This window comes from Mustela lutreola, chromosome 8, assembly GCF_030435805.1.
Source record: "Mustela lutreola isolate mMusLut2 chromosome 8, mMusLut2.pri, whole genome shotgun sequence".
Classification (NCBI taxonomy): Eukaryota; Metazoa; Chordata; class Mammalia; order Carnivora; family Mustelidae; genus Mustela; species Mustela lutreola.
In genome coordinates this window covers 74,377,779-74,396,788 of record NC_081297.1, presented here as the reverse complement: position 1 = coordinate 74,396,788, position 19,010 = coordinate 74,377,779, and the positions used below count along the sequence as shown (strand labels likewise).

At 37.6% G+C, this 19,010-nt stretch overlaps 1 protein-coding gene across 2 annotated transcripts in view; it reads left to right on the top strand.

Annotated features, from left to right (window-relative positions):
* C8H12orf40 (chromosome 8 C12orf40 homolog) overlaps positions 1–6,742 on the top strand; it is a 97,543-nt gene extending 90,801 nt beyond the window's left edge. The window contains exons 11-12 of one of the 2 annotated variants that reach the window (XM_059185647.1): positions 1,318–1,400; positions 6,085–6,742. In XM_059185647.1, the coding sequence (XP_059041630.1) occupies positions 1,318–1,400; positions 6,085–6,552 (551 nt within the window). In that variant the 3' untranslated portion in view covers positions 6,553–6,742. Of the gene's footprint in view, positions 1–1,317; positions 1,401–5,483; positions 5,829–6,084 lie in introns of those variants that run through there. The other variant, XM_059185648.1, reaches the window with a different exon arrangement.
* The last annotated feature ends 12,268 nt before the right edge of the window (positions 6,743–19,010 follow it).

Here is a 19,010-nt window from a genome sequence, read left to right as displayed (position 1 = left end):
ATTTTATATTTGTAATACTTGTTTAAACCATGTTTCAGCACTTGAAAGTTTTTCTTTATATTCTGCATGTGTCTTGTTAGATTTATCTATAGGTACTTTTGTTGTTTTGTTGCTGCTTTAATGTGAATATGTATTCCATGTTTTTACTTAATTAAGATTCTAGATTTTGCGCTTAGGGCACTTGTATGTTGATTATTTTATTGAGAATTTTTTAAGGAAATGACTTTGAGGAGAATGAGTAATTTGGGGAAGACTAATTTTTGGCATCTGTAAAAATGATTATTAATTTTTCTTCATAGATTTTTTTTTTATTTTAGCAAAAAAAACCCCACATAACATAAAATTCACCTTCTCAGCAGTTTTCAAGTATATAGTACATCTCTGCTCCCCTTCCCCCATAGCCGTGACAACCACCATTTAACTTTGTTGTTATGAGTTTGAATATTTTAGATGCATAAATCGAATTATGCAATATTTGTCTTTTTGTGACTGGCTTATTTCACTTAGCATAATATCCTCAAAGTTCATTCATGTAACAGTATAGGATAGGATTTCCTTCTCTTTTAATGCTGAATCATATTCCCCTGTAAGTATATACCACTTTTCTGTATCCATTTGTATGGAGACATCTAGGTTGCTTCCACCTTTTAGCTTTTGTGAATAACAACTGCAGTGAACATGAGTGTACAAATATCTCTTAAAGATCCTGTTTTTAATTCTTTTGGATATATACCCAGAAATGGGATTGCTGGATCATATGTTACTTCTGGTTTTAACTTTCTGAGGAACTTTTGTACTGTTTTCCAGAGCAGCTGCATCATTTTACAGTTCCACTAATAGTGCACAAGGGTTTTATTTTCTCTACATCCTTGACGACACTTATTATTTTCTGGGTTTTAAAATTTTTGTAGGTTGGCCTTTCTAATGGGTGTGAGGTGTTATATCTCACAGTGTTAGAGATATTTTAAAATAGTGAATTTAACTAATGGATTTTGTGATATGGACTATCCTAGCATTTTTATAATACATCCTACCAATTTATGATGTATTATACTTTTGTTTGTTATTCTATTTTACTATATGCTGTTTTAATTTGAAATATGAAATTTAAGTGTTTATATAAGATTTTTACATTGGTGATGTGAGATTTGTCTTTAGAGTATGTATATAGGTATGTGTGTGTGCAGTTTTTCTGATATTTCAGTATTAATATTATATACCAGATTCACAAAAAATTTTAAAGTTGTATACATGTAGAGCATTTTTTGTAGAGCATTAACAAATAAAATTCTTCATCAATTAAACTTTTATTTTCAGATCATGATTCTTCACAGAGTAGTCAGTCTGCCAGTTACTCTCCAAGGCCAACAGATAGTTGCTTCAGTTCTAGTTCAGAGATGGTAAGTTACTTTTCTTTTTGCTTATTAATTTATGCTCTGCTTATTTGGAATTACTTGTATTTCTCACAGTTTTCCTTTATATTTTGAGAAAAATAATTGTCAGTAAGTGGTGAAAATAAATGTAAAGAAAAAATAAAAATATTTAAAATGTAAGAAACTTATAAACAGAAATGTGTAATTGAAATGTTAGTATCATTCATTAACATTTATTAAAATATGTTCATTGTTACTTATAAAAACTACCCTTATCAAGATGTATATGTGTATATGTTGAAGTTGTATACTTTTTAAAATTTCCAGTCACAATAATTGAAAACCTGAAGCAGCTAAGAATATTTAGAAAAAGTCTGAAGCCTTATATGAAGAAAACTATAAAAAGTTGAGTAATGTAATCTAAACAATTGGAGTGACATGTTATGTCCTGAGTAGGAGAGCTGCATTCTCATAAACCACATGTTTCAGTGGAATTCTTCTTCATTGAATCTTCCATCTTTTTTCTTTTTCTTTTTCTTTTCTTTTTTTTTTTTTTTTGTCTCTGGCTCACCATCCAAACTGCTCTTGCTAAGGAAAAAACACCTGTGACCTCTATGTTGCCAAATTCATTGGTCACTCTATAGTTTTTATGAGAACTAATAATACTGGAAAAAGTTATTTATTTTCTTTTTTTTGAAATATTTTCTTCTTTTTGCTTTTGTGATAGCACTGTATCTCGGTTTCCTTCATACCTCTTTGAATTCAGCTTTATGCCTTTGCTGACTCTCTTCTACCCTTCCCCCTATATAAATGTTATAATGTTTAGGGTTTGCTATAGGACTCTTTCTTCTCTTAGATTACACTCTAAACTCTAGGTGATTTTTTTTAAGTTTTTGTTTATTTATTTGACAGAGAGAACGCTAGCAAGAGAGAGAACATGAGGAGGAGGGTGAGAGAGGGAGAAGCAGGCTTCCCGCTGAGCAGGGAGCTTAGTGTGGGGCTTGATCCCAGGACCCTGTGATCCTGACATGAGCTGAAGGCAAATGCTGAACAACTGAGCCACACAGGTGTCCTTCTAGGTGATGTCCTATATCCCATTGACATATGCTATCTTGACTCAAGACTGTTTTCAACTTTATCACTTTAGCCCGGATCCTTATTGATATGTCTCAGCTGATAGATCTTCTTGGATATTTCACAAAAATCTCCTTTTCTTCATATATTAAACTCCCTGGTCTTTGCTCCAGATCAGTGTTTCTGGTAATTCCTGTATGAGTAGATACCTTTTCATCCACTCAGTTGCTCGTGCCAGAAATTTAGTTAACTTTGCCATTTCTCCCTGGCTTATCAGTTTTCTTACCCACATTCATTCTGTCTTTTCATCCAATCAGTTTTACTTCCAGAGTAAATTGCATATTCATCTGCTTCTCTCAGCTTCTGCTGTTAGCACACTAAAGAACTGATGTATTGTTCTTGCACTATTGTGGTTATCTCCTGGGAGATATCTCTACTTCGACTTTTGCTCCACTTTTTTTTGTTAGCAGTCAACATGATCTTTTGAAAACCTAAACTGAATCATGTTATTTCTGTGTTCAACTATTCAGTAGATTTATATTTTACCTTGGAATCTTAACTACTTACTTGGCTAAAGCCATGTGTAATCTGGCCTCTGGCTACATCTCCACCTTCTGCTAGTCTCCCTTTAACAGCACAGTCCACATATACTGACTTTTCACTTTGCTTAGCTTACTGGTCTCTTTTCTGTTTCGGGGCCTTTATATATTGTTTCCTCTACCTTACTTTTATTCATCCTTTAAGTCTCAGTTCAAAAATATGACTTCTAAAAGCCACTCTTTGGTTCCTCCTAATTTAGGTCCTTTATGGGGCGCCTGGGTGGTTCAGTTGGTTAAACATCTGCCTTCAGCTCAGGTCATGATCTCTGGGTCCTGGGATTGAGTCCCACATTGGGCTCCCTGGTCAGAATGGGGTCTACTCCTCTGCCTCTTACCCTGCTGCTGTCTCTCTGTCTCAAATAAATTAAGAAAAAAATAGGTTCCTTAGATATGCTTTCAAAGTGCCTCATACTTGTTCTTTATAATTCTTTTCTCAATTTGTAATTATATATGCATGTATATGATTATTCAGTTACTATCATTTCCACCTATGAGAATGTGTGCTTTAATGGGGCAGCAGCCATGTCTGCTTCACTCATGTTGCAGATGCTAAAGGAATATTTTCTTGAATAAATGTATTGAGTGTGATCTTTTTTTTTTCAATGTGTGCCCAGCCAGTCTCAAGGCTATTTCTTGGGCTTACTTTTTCTATTTTAGTGCCAGTCCACTGAGGTTATATCTCATTATAGGGTATTTATGTTAACTCTTTTTTATAAAAAGCTCGAATAATCAGTACTTTAGATAAAATTTTTGTTAAAATATTTTGGTTATTTCAGTAATTAAAAGATAAATTTTTCATGAAGTTGAAATATTCAAGCTAACAAACTGAAATCTACTATTAAAAGTTAATCTATTAAAATCGCCTATTAAAAGTTTTAAAACTGACTTTTTAGATAACAGTTGAGATATTTATTCTTTTTAAAAAATTTTTTTCTCTTTCTTTCTTCTTCTTCTTCTTCTTTTTTTTTTTTTTTTGGAGTAGGCCCAGCACAGGGCTTGAACTCACAACCTTGAGATCAAGACCTGAGCGGAGATCAAGAGTCCGATGCTTAACAGACTGGGCCACCCAGGCACCCTGAGCTATTTGTTCTTACTTTAACTTTTCTTTTGTCTGCTTGATTTCCTGTTAGCTTATACTCTTCTTTAATTATACCTTTCATGAGACTGGGCCCATAAAGGATACAATTTAGATGTTTTTTGACCTAATAAGTCAATGAGTGAATAATGTGTTTTTTAAATTCCTTTGTAAAAGGGAAGGGGGATGATGTAGAGACAAAAGGGACTGATAAGAGACAAAAATTTATGAGGGACTGGGGCGCCTGGGTGGCTCAGTGGATTAAGCCACTGCCTTTGGCTCAGGTCATGATCTCAGGGTCCTGGGATCGAGCTCCGCATCGGGCTCTCTGCTCAGCAGGAGCCTGCTTCCCTCTCTCTCTCTCTGCCTGCCTCTCAGCCTACTTGTGATCTCTCTCTCTGTCAAATAAATAAATAAATAAAAATCTTTTAAAAAAATTTATGAGGGACTGATAAGAGACAAAAATTTTTCTTTTTTAGTTCTTTTGCATTTTTTAAGATTTTTTTTTTTTTTTTTTTTGACAGAGAACGAGCACATGTGCAGGAGTACACAAGCAGGGAGAGCTGTGGAGGAATAGGGAAAAGCAGGCTCCCTACTGAGCAGGGAGTCCTATGTTGGGTTGGGATCATGATCTGACCTGAAGACAGAAACTTAATAGCCTGTATCATCTGGGCACCCCTCTTTAGCATTTTTTTTTAAAGATTTTATTTATTTATTTGACAGAGAGAGATCACAAGTAGACAGAGAGGCAGGCAGAGAGAGAGAGAGAGGGAAGCAGGCTCCCCGCCGAGCAGAGAGCCCAATGCGGGACTCGATCCCAGGACCCTGAGATCATGACCTGAGCCGAAGGCAGTGGCTTAACCCACCGAGCCACCCAGGAACCCCTCTCTTTAGCATTTTTAATACAAGAATTATTATTATTGTTCTTGCTATTTTAAAAGTCCATAAACAACCTGGGGAGTGATAGATTATTATTATTTTTTAAAATTTTAATTCCAGTGTAACTAACATAGTTTTATTAGTTTCAGGTGTACAATATAGTGATTCAACAATTCTATACATTACTTCAGTGCTCATCATGATAATTATACTCTTAATCCCTTTCACAAGTTTCACCCATTTCCTCAACCCACCTCCCCTGTATAGTTTAAGAGTCTGTTTTTTGGTCTGTTTCTTTTTTTCTTTGTTCATTTGTTTTGTTTCTTAAATTCCACATATGAGTGAAATCATATGGTATTTGTCTTTTTCTGACTGATTTCTTTCACTTAGCATTATAGTCTCTAGATCCATCCATGTTGTAAATGGCAAGGTTTGATTCTTCTTCTTTTTTTTTTTTAAAGATTTTATTTATTTTTTTGACAGAGAGATCACAAGTAGGCAGAGAGACAAGCAGAGAGAAAGGAGGAAGCAGGCTCCCTGCTGAGCAGAGAGCCCGATGCGGGGCTCAATCCCAGGACCCTGGGATCATGACCTGAGCCAAACGAAGGCAGAGGCCTTAACCCACTGAGCTGCCCAGGCGCCCCTTGATTCTTCTTTATGGCTAATATTCCATTATGTATATATGTATATGTATATATCAAATCATCTTTATCCATTCATTTGTCCATGGAGACTTGGACTGCCTCCATAATTTGGCTATTGTAAATAATGCTGCAGTAAACATAAGGGTGCACATAACTTTTTGAATTAGTGTTTTTGTATTCTTTGGTTAAATGCCCAGTAGTGGAACTACTGGATCATATGGTAGTTCTATTTTTAACGTTTTTCGAGGCATCTCCAGAAGTGGATTACTGTTTGAAGACTGACTGGTTGCTGGTATAACACTTTTGAATTGCAACCTGCCAAGTATCTTCTGTATTTTGACATGTTCTAGAGTATGAATTTTGAGAATGCTATGAAGTGATTGAATGATTTTTGTAAATTTAAGCAAAAATTTACGAAAAAATTACTAAATTTCTTTTAGCCATCTGAAGATGAAGATCAAATATTGCAAGAAATGGAAGAGTCAAATAGGAGATCTATCAGAATCAAAGAAACAACTAATAATTTTTATCTAGAAAGGACGCCAAAACTTCCATGTGGTAGGATTATTAAGAGCAGTGCCAAAATTCATAAACAAAATGAAAATCTTCACCAGTGCTCAATGAAAAATAATACAGATCAGTTTCTGCTGTCTCAGTGTAATTCAGCACACATATTACAAAACAAAACTAGCAGTAACTGCATTCTACATGTTGCAAGGTGTGATGCATGGGTACAAACAGACAGTGAACCTGTAATGGAAGAAAAATTAGATGCTGCCATACAGTGTGATATAATTTCAAAATGTAAATGTAGAAATAATGTGTCTTCTCCTTGTAATATTGAAAAGTGCAGTGAAAATATTAAGGCAGATACCACTGGAGGGCAGGAAATCCTTAAGAACAACTAATATTCTAAAATGTCAGCTTAAAATTTAGCATTTCATTTAATGTTCAGAATTTCATGAACATAACAAGGAATGAGAATATGTAGATAAGCACAAGGTGAAAGTATTTGAAGGATATATTTGTGGCTTATTTTAAAATACTTAAATATTAATGTATACATTTAATTTTACATAGATTTTTTAACATCTACATAGATATATCTTCAAGATATGCATAGTATATCTTCAAGTTTTTAGAAAATCATATATATGTAAATTTACTGTTTATAATTCTCATGGTGATTATTATATTATGATATGCTGTTTATGGATAAAAGTAAGTTTAATTGCTTTCTTCAGTTTTTTCTTTATTTTAAAATTTAGTACAGCTACATCCATTACCAAAAATTTTCTCCAAGATTTTAAGACAGAAAATAATGTTAAATAAAAGCAAACATGTTTTATAATCTCATAAGAATTTTGTTAGCTACTTGTATTATGTCTTCTTGTTGCAGGGGCCATGCTAATCTTTGTATTTCCAGTTTTAATATGCTTCCAAAGTTAGCACTATTAGCCACTATATTAAATATTATACCCTTATTTAAAAAATTCTGGCATTTGTAGTTAAAATATATTTTCTATTGTGTTTGGATAATTTTTTTGTTGGAGCTTATATTCAAAGGAAAATGTTTTTGTCTTCAAGATATAAAAATATTTCAATGCTTTTGTAAGAGAAATGTTCAATATTGGGAAAATGATTTATATTCACTAATTTTAATCTTGCTAAGATTCTTTTCAAAAATATTAGTTTGCTCATTTATAAAATACAGGCTTTATTTCCTACATAACATTTTTTTTGGTTTCAGGATTTTAAATGTTCATACTCTGAAATTGACCATTTGTATGGAATATTACAAACTACACAGCAGAAGGCATTCTGATACATAATTGAACCAAAAAATAGAGGTGGTAGGAGTTTCTGTGCCTTTAAAGAAAAGGATGATGAGATATTGCATTGTCACATGCACACATATCTTATTCAGTAGTTTGTGCTGCAGGGGTGATCTGAAGCATAATGATTTAGAAACACCAACAGCTGATATTTAAATGGTATCAATCTTAAGTTTTTAAGCTAGTTTTAGGAAGTTACTTTTGCAGACTTAGAAAGCTCAGAGACCTCCTAAGTATTTTCTCAAAGTATAGTAATCATCTCATGAAAGGGGAATAAATTATCCAGTGTACATTGATAGTTTTTCAAAAGGCCCAGTTTTCATTGTGATATTAAACAAAAAGTATTCTGTCATGGGTTGATTATCTTGAGCATTATTGTGCAAAGTATTACATAACAATGAAGATCAATATATAGAAAAAGACGACCCTTTACTGGTGATACTAGAATAAGATCAAGCTGTGAATTTTAGGTTGGTTTCAAATATCAAATAATTGGAGTTTTTTTTCAAATACTAATCAAAGTCTACTAGTACTGAGAGCACATTCATTACAGAAATCTAAATGTAGTTATATTTTTATCAATATCATAATGTAGAAATTAAGCTCAGTTAGGAATTTGTAATGTAAACTACCATTAAAGGAATGTGAGGACTTTCTAGAACAGTGAGCACATAGGATAAAGTGCAGTGTAGTAAAGAATGTAAACTTGTCCCAAAAGAGATCTGCCCTGTGCCCTTGGCTTTTGGGATATAATCAATCTCTAAGTGCTTAGAGTGTCCTTCATGCCTGATAGAAACCTTTGTTAGCCTGGGGACTTTGAGCCAAGCTAAATAGTAACAGTGTGATTTAGAATGAGACTTGGGGTCAGGCTGATACATAATTGCTGATACATAATACATATCTGCTCAACTTCTTAAGGCTTTTAGAAACTGAGGTGAGTATGTGGAAAGTCAGCCGTGTCACTGTGATGGAGTCCCAGTAAAGACTCTAGACACTAAGGTTTGGGTGAGCCTTCCTGGTTGACAGTATTCTCTGTGTTGTCACACGTTAATACCAGGAAGGTCTGTGACTCCATAGAAGAGGACTACTGGATGGTCTGCATTTATCACTTTCCTGAGTGTATTTCTTCCCTAGGCTGATTTTAATCTGTATTCTTGTCCTGTAATAAACTGTAACTGTGAGTATAACAGCTTTCAATGAGTTCTGAGTCCTTATAAAGCAAATTACTAAATTTGAGGGTGCTCCTGAAACCCCTGAAATAAGTGTAGTTTTGTGGACTGTTTCCTAACTTTGCAGTTGCTAACTATTTAGGTGTTTTAAGAAGCTAAAAATATTGGAAAGGAAAGAGTACAGATTTATAAAACCAAAAAGACATCTCTTACATAGTAGAATAGATTGTAGCATACTTCTCAAAATATAATATTGTTTAGGTTTTCCTTTGGTGAAACCATTTAATGAAAAAAAAACTGAAGTTAAACACCTTTCTTTCCATATTCACAATTTAAGATGTATAAAACAAAGTAAATTCTAGCTGAGATTTATCCAAATGAAACAAAATTGGAAGCTTAAATGATTATGCACACATTTGTAATGTAAACTACCAATCACAGTGCCTGCAAATAAGATAATGTACAGTCAGTAATGGTTGATGCATATGATAACTGATCTGGAGTTCATATTTAATGGATTTGTGAAACAGTGCTTTATTTTGGTTAGAATTAATTACTCTAATAAGTTGCCATTTGTAATAGCAGGAAGTTATCTTTAGAGATAGTCTCATGTAATTTTCTTTTATATAGTACTTAGCCATAGTTGGAATTTATTTGTGATTTCTTAGTAAATGTTTATTTTCCCCATGATACCAGATATAGCAGTAAGGTAGATGCTGTTCTTGCTCTGCTCACATTTCCTTGGCACTTTCCATTTCAATACATGCCAACCTGATTTCCAGCTGACAGCATTTGTGACTTACTTCCTGAGAGGTTTCTCTTGGCTGCAGACATGAGCTCTATGTGCAGGCAGGCAGGAAGTACCAGGGAATTAATGCTGTTTGAGAGAAGTCTTTTAAAACAATGACTGATGGGAGAATGCCTGAGTGGCTCAGTCGGTTAAGCGGCTGCCTTTGGCTCCAGTCATAATTCCAGGGTCCTGGGATGGAGTCCCACATTGGGCTCCTTGCTCAGTGGGAGCCTGCTTCTTCCTCTACCTCTGCCTGCTGCTCCCCTGCTTGTGTGCTCTCTCTCTGACAAATAAAATCTGTTAAAAAACCAACAACAATGACTGATGGGAGCTGGTGGGTAAATACTCCAGTTCCCTTGCCTCTTGTTTTTTTTTTTTTTTTTTTAAAGATTTTATTTATTTTTTTGACACAGAGAGATCACAAGTAGGGAGAGAGGCAGACAGAGAGAGAGGGAAGCAGGCTCCCTGCTGAATGGAGAGCCTGATGCGGGGCTCGATCCCAGGACTCTGGGATCACAACCTGAGCCGAAGGCAGAGGTTTAACCCACTGAGCCACCCAGGCGCCCTCTTTTGCCTCTTGTGCACAGTAACTTCCTCAAAGCATTTTCTGTGCCATTATGTACTCAAGGTGTGATCCACAGACCTGTAACATTAATGTTACCATTGCATGGGAATTGATTAGAGGGGCAGATTCTTAGAACCTACCCCAAAACTAGTGAATCAGAATCTCTGGGAGTGGGGACCAAGAACATATGCTTAAATGGGTGATATTTATGCCCTTTAAAGTTGGAGAAACACTATTCTTCTGGAGTTCCTTGGGAAGGGTTAAGTTGCTTACCATAGTAACTTGCTTGATAATAAACCATTTATTAGCTTCCTTCCTTTTCTGTCTCACTTCCCTTCTTCCTTACTAAGTCTTTCTTGAAATCACACCCCCCCAAAACGAAATGCACTTAAATGTTGCATCCAGTTTTGTCATATAGTTTGCTTCTGGGAGAATCCATATTGACAGGGACCATGACAAATTGATGCATGAATTCTCTTTTTTGATTCAGATTCTGACATTTCTTTTTCTAATTTTACAGTTCTCTAGTCTAAGTTTTCCATCCATTTCTGCCACATGCTGAAAACTCATGCATCTAGCCACATATTAGACACAAGTGCAGAGAGAATTTGTGAAATGAAGTATACATTATAATAAGTTGTCCAGAATGCACAAGAGAAAGAAATAGGAAGTATGAATGAAACAATAAGGATAGAATAAGAAGCTCCAACATGTACTTAACTGAAGTATTCAATAGTAGAGGAGAGAGAATGGAATAGAGGCATACTTTAAAGCGATAATGCCTGAGAATTCTTCAGAATTGATCAGTCATATTAATTCACAAATTCAAGAAGTCCAACAATTTCCAAGTAGGAAAAATAATATGAAATTCATGTATAGACCCAGTATAATAAAATAGCAGAGCCTCAAAGAATATCTTGAAAGCAGCTATAGAGGAAAAAGACTACCTTCCTACAAGGACAGCTACATTGTTAGATGAATTTTTAATAGCATTAATGGAAGCCAAAATACAGTATAATTATACCTTCCAAATCCTGACAGAAAAAAGCTGTCATTCAAGACTTCTGTTTCTTTTCCTATAGCTCCAGCACTGTTTGAAACCACCAAACTAGCCAATGCTATCCTAAGACAGTATTTCTGCAGGATTTGGTGATTTATATTTAAGGCTTTTGTATTATAGATAGCGATTTCTCTGATTTTTTTCACTGTTTAGTCTTCAACCCATATTTTTAGTAATTTTTCTATTGTTTCCATCTTCAAGGTGCCTTCTTATTGACTTTGTAAGCACTTGAAGTTGTTCAAGCCATAGGAATTTCTTTTGTCTTTTCAGTGTTCTCTCTGATGGTCAGCAGTATATATTCCTTTATGCCTGTTGCTGCATTCTCATTTCTTTTAAAATGCTTCATTATTTCAGACTTCTTTAATACTTAAGGCTTTCCTTTTAATATGCAGTGTTTGGCATGTGCATGGAGCCTAATGCAGGCCTTGAACTTACGACCCTGAGATCAAGACCTGAGTTGAAATCAAGAGTTGGACATTTAACTGATGAGCCACCCAGGCACCCAACACTGCCTTTTTTTTTTTTTTTTTTTTTTTTGAATCAGGACACTCAGACTTGTTTGGGATGTTGAGTATATATATGATTTCTACAAATGTAAATGAATAGCAAAACATTAAAAATGGAGATTAAAGATGGAGAGAAGAACTGAGTTGGGGGAAATCGGAAGGGGAGACAAACCATGAGAGACTGTGGACTCTGAGAAACAAACTGGAGGGTTTTGGGGTGAGCCTGGTGGTGGGTATTATGGAGGGCACGTATTGCATGGAGCACTGGGTGTGGTGCATAAACCATGAATTTTGGAACACTGAAATAAAATAATATGGTGAATCAAAGTAACTGGCAGATTTTTCAATATGTGTGTTTATTCTGTGTATACCTGAGTGGCTCAGTTCAAATGGGTACAGTTTTGTGCATTCACCTAGGGTTTCTTGTGGATGCAATTGCTTATCAATCTGTGAAATTTATATCATTCTTAAATTGTTCCCTAATATATAATATGGGAACAAATTTGCCTTTTCATAACAGTTGTTAGAGCAAAACTTGACCATTTCTTTCTCATACCATAGTGTCCTCTCAGTTTTTTAATGGTGTCTTCGAAGAGGAAAGATTCTAATTTGATCAAACCTAATTTATCTTTTCAGAAAAACTGACGTGGTCACAGCTTCTTCTGTGTTTCCTTCTAGAAGTTTTTTTTTTTAATAAAATATTTAATTAATTTATTTGACAGAGATCACAAGTAAGCAGAGAGGCAGAGAGAGAGGGAGAAGCAGGCTCCCCACTGAGCAGAGAGCCTGATGAGGGGTTTGATCCCAGGACCCTGGGATTCTGACCTGAGCTGAAGGTAGAAGCTTTAACCCACTGAGCCACCCAGACCCCCTCCTTCTAGAAGTTTTGTATTTTTAGTTTTTATGTTTAGGTCTGTCGCTCTCGCCTGCAAGAACGACTCAGAGACTCACGTAGCGGCGAACCTTTTTTATTAATCGCTTTTTTCTTCCTTCTCCTCTAACCCCGGGCGCATGGGTTTTTATACAGGCAGTGTTAACCAATCAGAATGCAGTGCTCATGCACCTCCCACGTGAGTGGACCTAAATGAACAGCCAATCATATTCAGTCCCTTACAGCTCTTATAGTAGGCCTCCTGTACTGGCTCCCGACATCTCCCCCTTTTTTATTTATTTATAATGGCTGAGATCGTGCCTGTCTTAGGTTGCCAATCCTCAGCACACATGCTTACCCGTCATCGGGTACTCTCCCTGGTCGAAGAGCCCCTGTCTTAGGTTGCTATGGTGTGGGATCAGTCTTACCCGTCTTTGACTACTGATCTAGCATACTTAGCCATATCTGGGGGGAGGTACCAGCTTCAAGAGCCATCATGGCTTGAACCATGAGGTGTTGTTGTCGTTGATTGCGACGGACACGGCCACACACCCAACGTAACATTAGTACGTTAGCTGTGATTAAGAGAATAGCCATGGCACCAAGTCTGGCCCACTGTTTGAGGAACGAAACAGATTGCTGTAACATTTTTTTCCACTCACTAACAGGTGCAATAGTTACTTTGGTAGAATTTATGGATATAATTTGAGCTCGTAATTGCCTAGTTAAATTTTGAAATTGACGGTTCCAGGTACCATTAAGCATTCTTCCCAATTGTCGAGACAGATTGGCCGCTACTGACAAGTTATTGTAAGCTACGGGAGTAACACAAAGTCCCACCATATTATGTATACATCCTGTTGAGATTATAGATTCTAAGACATCTATTTGTTCCTGTACTAGATCAACTCTTTGATTTACAATAAGGATCCCCACATGCAAATGTCCGTTAATTTGTTCTTGCGTAGCCAATGCTTCAGCGACCATTCCTGTGACATTGAGCGCAGCTGCTGTCTGTACCGAGGTTGTCAACGCTACCACGGCAGCAGTAGCAGTGGTGGCGGATGCTGCGATAGCTGCAATAATGGCTGCTGTTATTCCAAAGTCTCGTTTATGTCGAAGCAGCACCGGCAGGTTGTCGGGGTTCACCTGTACTGGCATCGGGATATACGTCGGTATCTTGGCTATTAATGCCGAGTCTCCCACCGTGGCGTTCCAACATTCTGATAGCAGACAATTCCGGGACTCACAAGAGAGACTAGATGACTTGTTAATAGTAGAAGCATTAAAAACTATGAAGAGAAAGGGAGCTCTAACACAGACGGGCGTTGGTGAGTAACTTATGTGCTTAGCTGAGGTGCAATTGCAAGTAACATTTGTTTCAAATCGAGAGCCTACGTGATAGTTGTACGTACAGTTACGCCATGTAGACCCATTAATAAAGTGAAGGCTTTCCAAGCCTGTACATGCCTGTGCAGCGTTGCAGAGCAGCCACCTATCTAGAAGGTGAGCTGACGCGCCTTGCGCCAGGTCTTGGTAGGTATAATTTTAGCCAAAAAAGGTGGAGTTAGAGTAAGTGGGTATTTTAGGACTGAATGAGAATCCTGTTCCCACCCAAACTCCTGAGAGGCTACTATGGCAGCCACTCGTGCAGTGCAGCTCGCACAATAGCAGGCCTTGGTGCAGCAAGGTTTATACGGAGGAGGCCCCTCGTAAGGTGGCGCTGTTGGGGCTAGGCACGTGGGCATAGGATCTAAGTTATCTACCACTTCCGTCTTTGTAACTGTGCCATAGCTCCTTCTTCTGCTTTTAATTTCAGCTGCGCCATAACTTCCCCCTGCATTTTGAGCTGCGCCATAGCCTTCTTTAGCTCTTCCTCCTTTTTTGCAAGCTCCTTTTGCATCTTGCTCACCTTTTGGCTTTTGGGCGATTTCCCTCCTCTGCCCCTTTCATCATCGCTCGAGCTAGATCCCTCACTGTCTGAGTGTCTGTTTGAGCTTTCACTCTCAGAGCTAGTGTCCTTCAATGAGCCTTTACAAAATTCCTCTTTCACTTGTTCTAAGATCTCCCCTCCCAGTTGCACCGCCTGGCGTATGGGCTCTCGCGGGGATTGCAAACAAACTTTCACTAAAGACCACAAACGGCCAGGGTTCCTGGCGTAGTGCGTGGATCGCGTCTAAGGTCTTCTCCTAAATGCTCCCACTGAGGGATGCTTAATATCCCTTCCTCCAAAAACCAGGGAGCCGTTTGTCCCACTTCTCTCAAACACAAACAAGCTGTTTTATTTTTTAAAGGAGTACCAATTGCTTTAAGGATATCAGAAAGCGGCCCCAGCATTTTATATGTGGCCATCTCGTTTCCCATACCGGAAAGCTTTACTCTCATCCTTATCCTAGGAACTTTGCAGCCATCTCGTTTCCCATCCCGGAAAGCTTTCTACGCTCGTCCTCGACTTGAGGAACTTTCCCTGTCACTAGCCAGAAATAGGTGCACTCTTTACCTGATCGTCGCCGACTCCATGCGTCTGTCACAATGAGATTCCCGGGTTTCGGCACCACTTGTCGCTCTCGCCTGTAAGAACGACTCAGAGACTCACGTAGCGGCGAACCTTTTTTATTAATCGCTTTTTTCTTCCTCCTCCTTCTCTAACCCCGGGAGCATGCGTTTTTATACAGGCAGTGTTAACCAATCAGAATGCAGTGCTCATGCACCTCCCGTGTGAGTGGACCTAAATGAACAGCCAATCATATTCAGTCCCTTACAGCTCTTATAGTAGGCCTCCTATACTGGCTCCCGACATAGGTCTATGATTTATTTCTAGCTTTTATTTATTTTGTGCCACATAAGGTCAAAAGTTTGTTTTTTTTTTTTTTAACATACATAAGTGCTCCAGCAGCATTTGTTGAAAAGACATTCTTGCACCCAATGAATGAACTTTATGCCTTTGTAAAAATCACTTGACCATGATGTGTAGGTTTGAACTCCTTATTATGTTCTATTGCTTTTATTATTTTACCTATTTATTATGATTTATGTTCTAAAATTTATTTATTATAGATATATCTCCGTATCTCTTATGTGAAGAACACATTATCTTGACTAATGTAGCTTTATAACAGGTTTTGAAATCTGTTGTTGCTACCCGTTTTTTAAAGTAATTACTCTAACTTTATATGTATTTCCATATAACATTTGGTCTCAATTTTACATGTGTTTGTATGGAAAAGTATTAAAATTTTCTTTTTTTAAAAAATATTTTAACATTTTTTTTAAAATTTATTTGTCAGAGAGAGGGAGAGAAGAGCGAGCACAGGCAGACAGAATGGCAGGCAGAGGCAGAGGGAGAAGCAGGCTCCCTGCCGAGCAAGGAGCCTGATGTGGGACTCAATCCCAGGACTCTGGGATCATGACCTGAGCTGAAGGCAGCTGCTTAACCAACTGAGCCACCCAGGCATCCCTCTAATGTTTTTTTGCATCTATATTCTCACTGCACTGCTCCTTCTAGGAAATGGCTGTCCTCTGCCAGTGATGTAAGCCACTTGCCTCAACTGCCAGCTGCTTTCTGACCTACACCTACACATGCCTCTATGTAGCATGCTCTGCCTGGCTGAACATCCTCCTGTCATTCCCACTTAAGTTTACCCTGGCCTTTCACTTGTTCTGTCACAGTGAGGAGATGAGATGTAAAGAATTAAAATTTGTAAATGTCTGGCACACTTATTTTGGTACATAAAAAGCATATGATTAAGAATAAAACTTGTTGAAAATAATCACTATAACACTATGATCTCTACATACAGACTTAGAAAGTCTTAATGAAATGGTTGTGCCTGTTAATATGGCCAACTATCAAAGAGACTTGTAGAAATTTGCCACTCGTTCATTATACATGCTGAATGGAATGCAAACAAATGAAAAGAGACCTGTGATATTCTTGGAATTAATATAGGTACACAGGAAAAGAGTTTTTAAAGTTTATGAATACTGTTACTTATAAAAGTCAGAATAGCCAAAGATAATGACTTACCATTTTTTAAAAAGATTTTATTTATTTATTTGAGAGAGCGAGCATGCAGTGGAGAGGGGTACAGGGAGAGGGAGGGAGAGAATCTTAAGCAGGCTCCATGCCCAGCTTGGAGCCTGATGTCGGGCTTGATCTCAGGACCCTGAGATAGGACTTGAGCCAAAATCAAGAGTTGGATGCTCAACTGACTGTGCCAACCCAGTGCCCTGATAATGCCTTATTTTGATGAATTTTTTGGGTGTAGTTTATGTCTAATGGGGCGAACCCCAGTGCTATTCATAAGAGACTACAACGTTTTGTGTTTTTTATTTGTTTGTTTTTGGTTTAAGATTTATTTATTTGAGAGAGAGAGAAGCAGACTCCCCTCTGAGCACTGAGCCTGATGCAGGGCTTGATTTCAGGATCCTAAGATCATGACCTGAGCTGAAACCAAGAGTTAGATGCTTAACTGACTGACTCTGTCACCTAGATACCCATAAGAGACCACCAACATTTTAAGAGGAGTGTACTTTCAGAACAGCTGCCTGCTTGGACTAAAAGGGACCGAGACAGTTCAACATAAAAAGAGGCTTTGGACTTCCAAAGTACTATTTAGAGGAAGCAGGCTGATAAAAACTACTTAGCTGCAAACGTAAACAGTTTTTTATGGAAAAGAATGATGAAGGGGGTTGAACCATGAGCTCAGAGGTAGAGTAAAGATATATAGACATGCTATGCCGCATTCCTCAGCAGAAGGCCTGCATCAAGGGAACTTCAGTATATGCCTGACTGGATTTCAGAATTGTTATTGACTGGTAACTCTTGTTTACCTCTATTTCATCTATTTTCAATAGAAAATTCTATAATAATTGCCTTCTGCCTCTCATACCACTGCATTATGGTGTGCAGAGGATATATAACCTATGTCTGTAGGTTAGATCCTAGATCCTCAGATTGAGAATAGTTATACTTGAGGAACTGTGCTTGATAAATAGCATCTGGAGAGCTTCATACACACGTGGATGAGACTCTGGACTTTGAACCTATGTCTGGTGCCATAATCAGTGAGGCCTTTGCAGGGGGTGGGGGTGTCTTAGGAGGTGGAGACTATAATTTGCAGCAGAAGGAATATAAGTAATTCGAGGCCAGAGGATATGTTTGCATTCTGACTCCCCTTCCACAAACAATGGGCTCTAATTGTTCTCCTCTTGATATGTGTGAGCCTTGATTACTTACTTCTAACAAACAGAATGAGGTAGAAGTGATGCTGCCTGTTTTCCAAGATATGAAAAGTGATTAACAGTTTCCAGGTGATGCTCTTTTTTTACCCTGCTTTCAGGACACATACCTTTGCTGCCCTGAGCTGTCATTTAAGAAGTCTTGCTGCTACTAAACCTCCATGCTGGAGAGACCATATGGGAAGACCAAATAGGGTAAGATGCCTGAGGAGTTCCAGTCTTTGGGTCTTCTCAGTCTGGACACTAGATGTGTGAGCAAATGAACTGCTTTTAAGCAGCCTCAGCCAAGAGTGTAGAGAAATAAGCTGTCCCTGCTAGCCATGCTCATGTTGCACATTTGTGATCTAAGTACGTTGTTTTAAGCTACTAAAAATTTTGAGGTGATCTGTTACATAGCATTAGATAACTGAGACAGTTCATATTTACAGGTCTTAATCTCCTCACTGCTACATTTACTGATGAGAGCTAGAACCCCGTTTTGCGATATATTTTTTTAAATGTATATGGCCTAAAATAGTGCTTTTCATACAGTGGACACTCAGTAAAGCTTGCTGGTTCTGTAAAATGGATTGAAGCACAACCAGGCTACATGTAGCTAGCTCTTTTAAGGCAGCTTCCTTAGAATGAACTAGCATTATAGCTGTTATCACTTCATATTTCTCCTTTAAACCTTTGTTCTTGTTGCTTTGCTTACCTTAGTCACTGTCTGACTTTGGCTCTAGTTCACAATTTATTTTTTAAACAGAGAGAGATCACAAGTAGAGCAGCAGGCGGGGGGGGGGCGTTGAGGGGGGAAGCAGGCTCCCCACTGAGCAGAGAGCCTGATCAAGCGGGGCTTGATCCCAGGACCCTGAGATCATGATAAGCCTCTGAGTCAAAGGCAGAGGCTTAACCCACTGAGCCACCCAGGCACCCCTCTAGTTCACAACTTTTATATCTCTCTCACTTCATCTTGATTTTGACTCCTTAACCTAACTTTTGGCTCATGACCTGATAGTGATTATAACTACTAAAATGTATTGACCTGGATGTAAATTTTATAGCTCAAGAGCCACTGTATCCCTGGAAATAGTGCCCATTTACATAAAAAATTAGTAATCATTTGTTGATTGATCTTACCTTCTTGTCCATGTGAAAGACACTGAAGTAACTTATGTACACTACCTCAGTTAATCCTCACAACAATATTATAAAGATTATCCCCATTTTATAGATAAGGAGATTGAACTTTAAATTGGTGAAGTGACTTTCCCAGGTCATCCAGTCTGTAGTAGAGACAAGATTCAAATCAAAGATCTAACTCTAAAGCCCATGCCCATGCTTTAATAA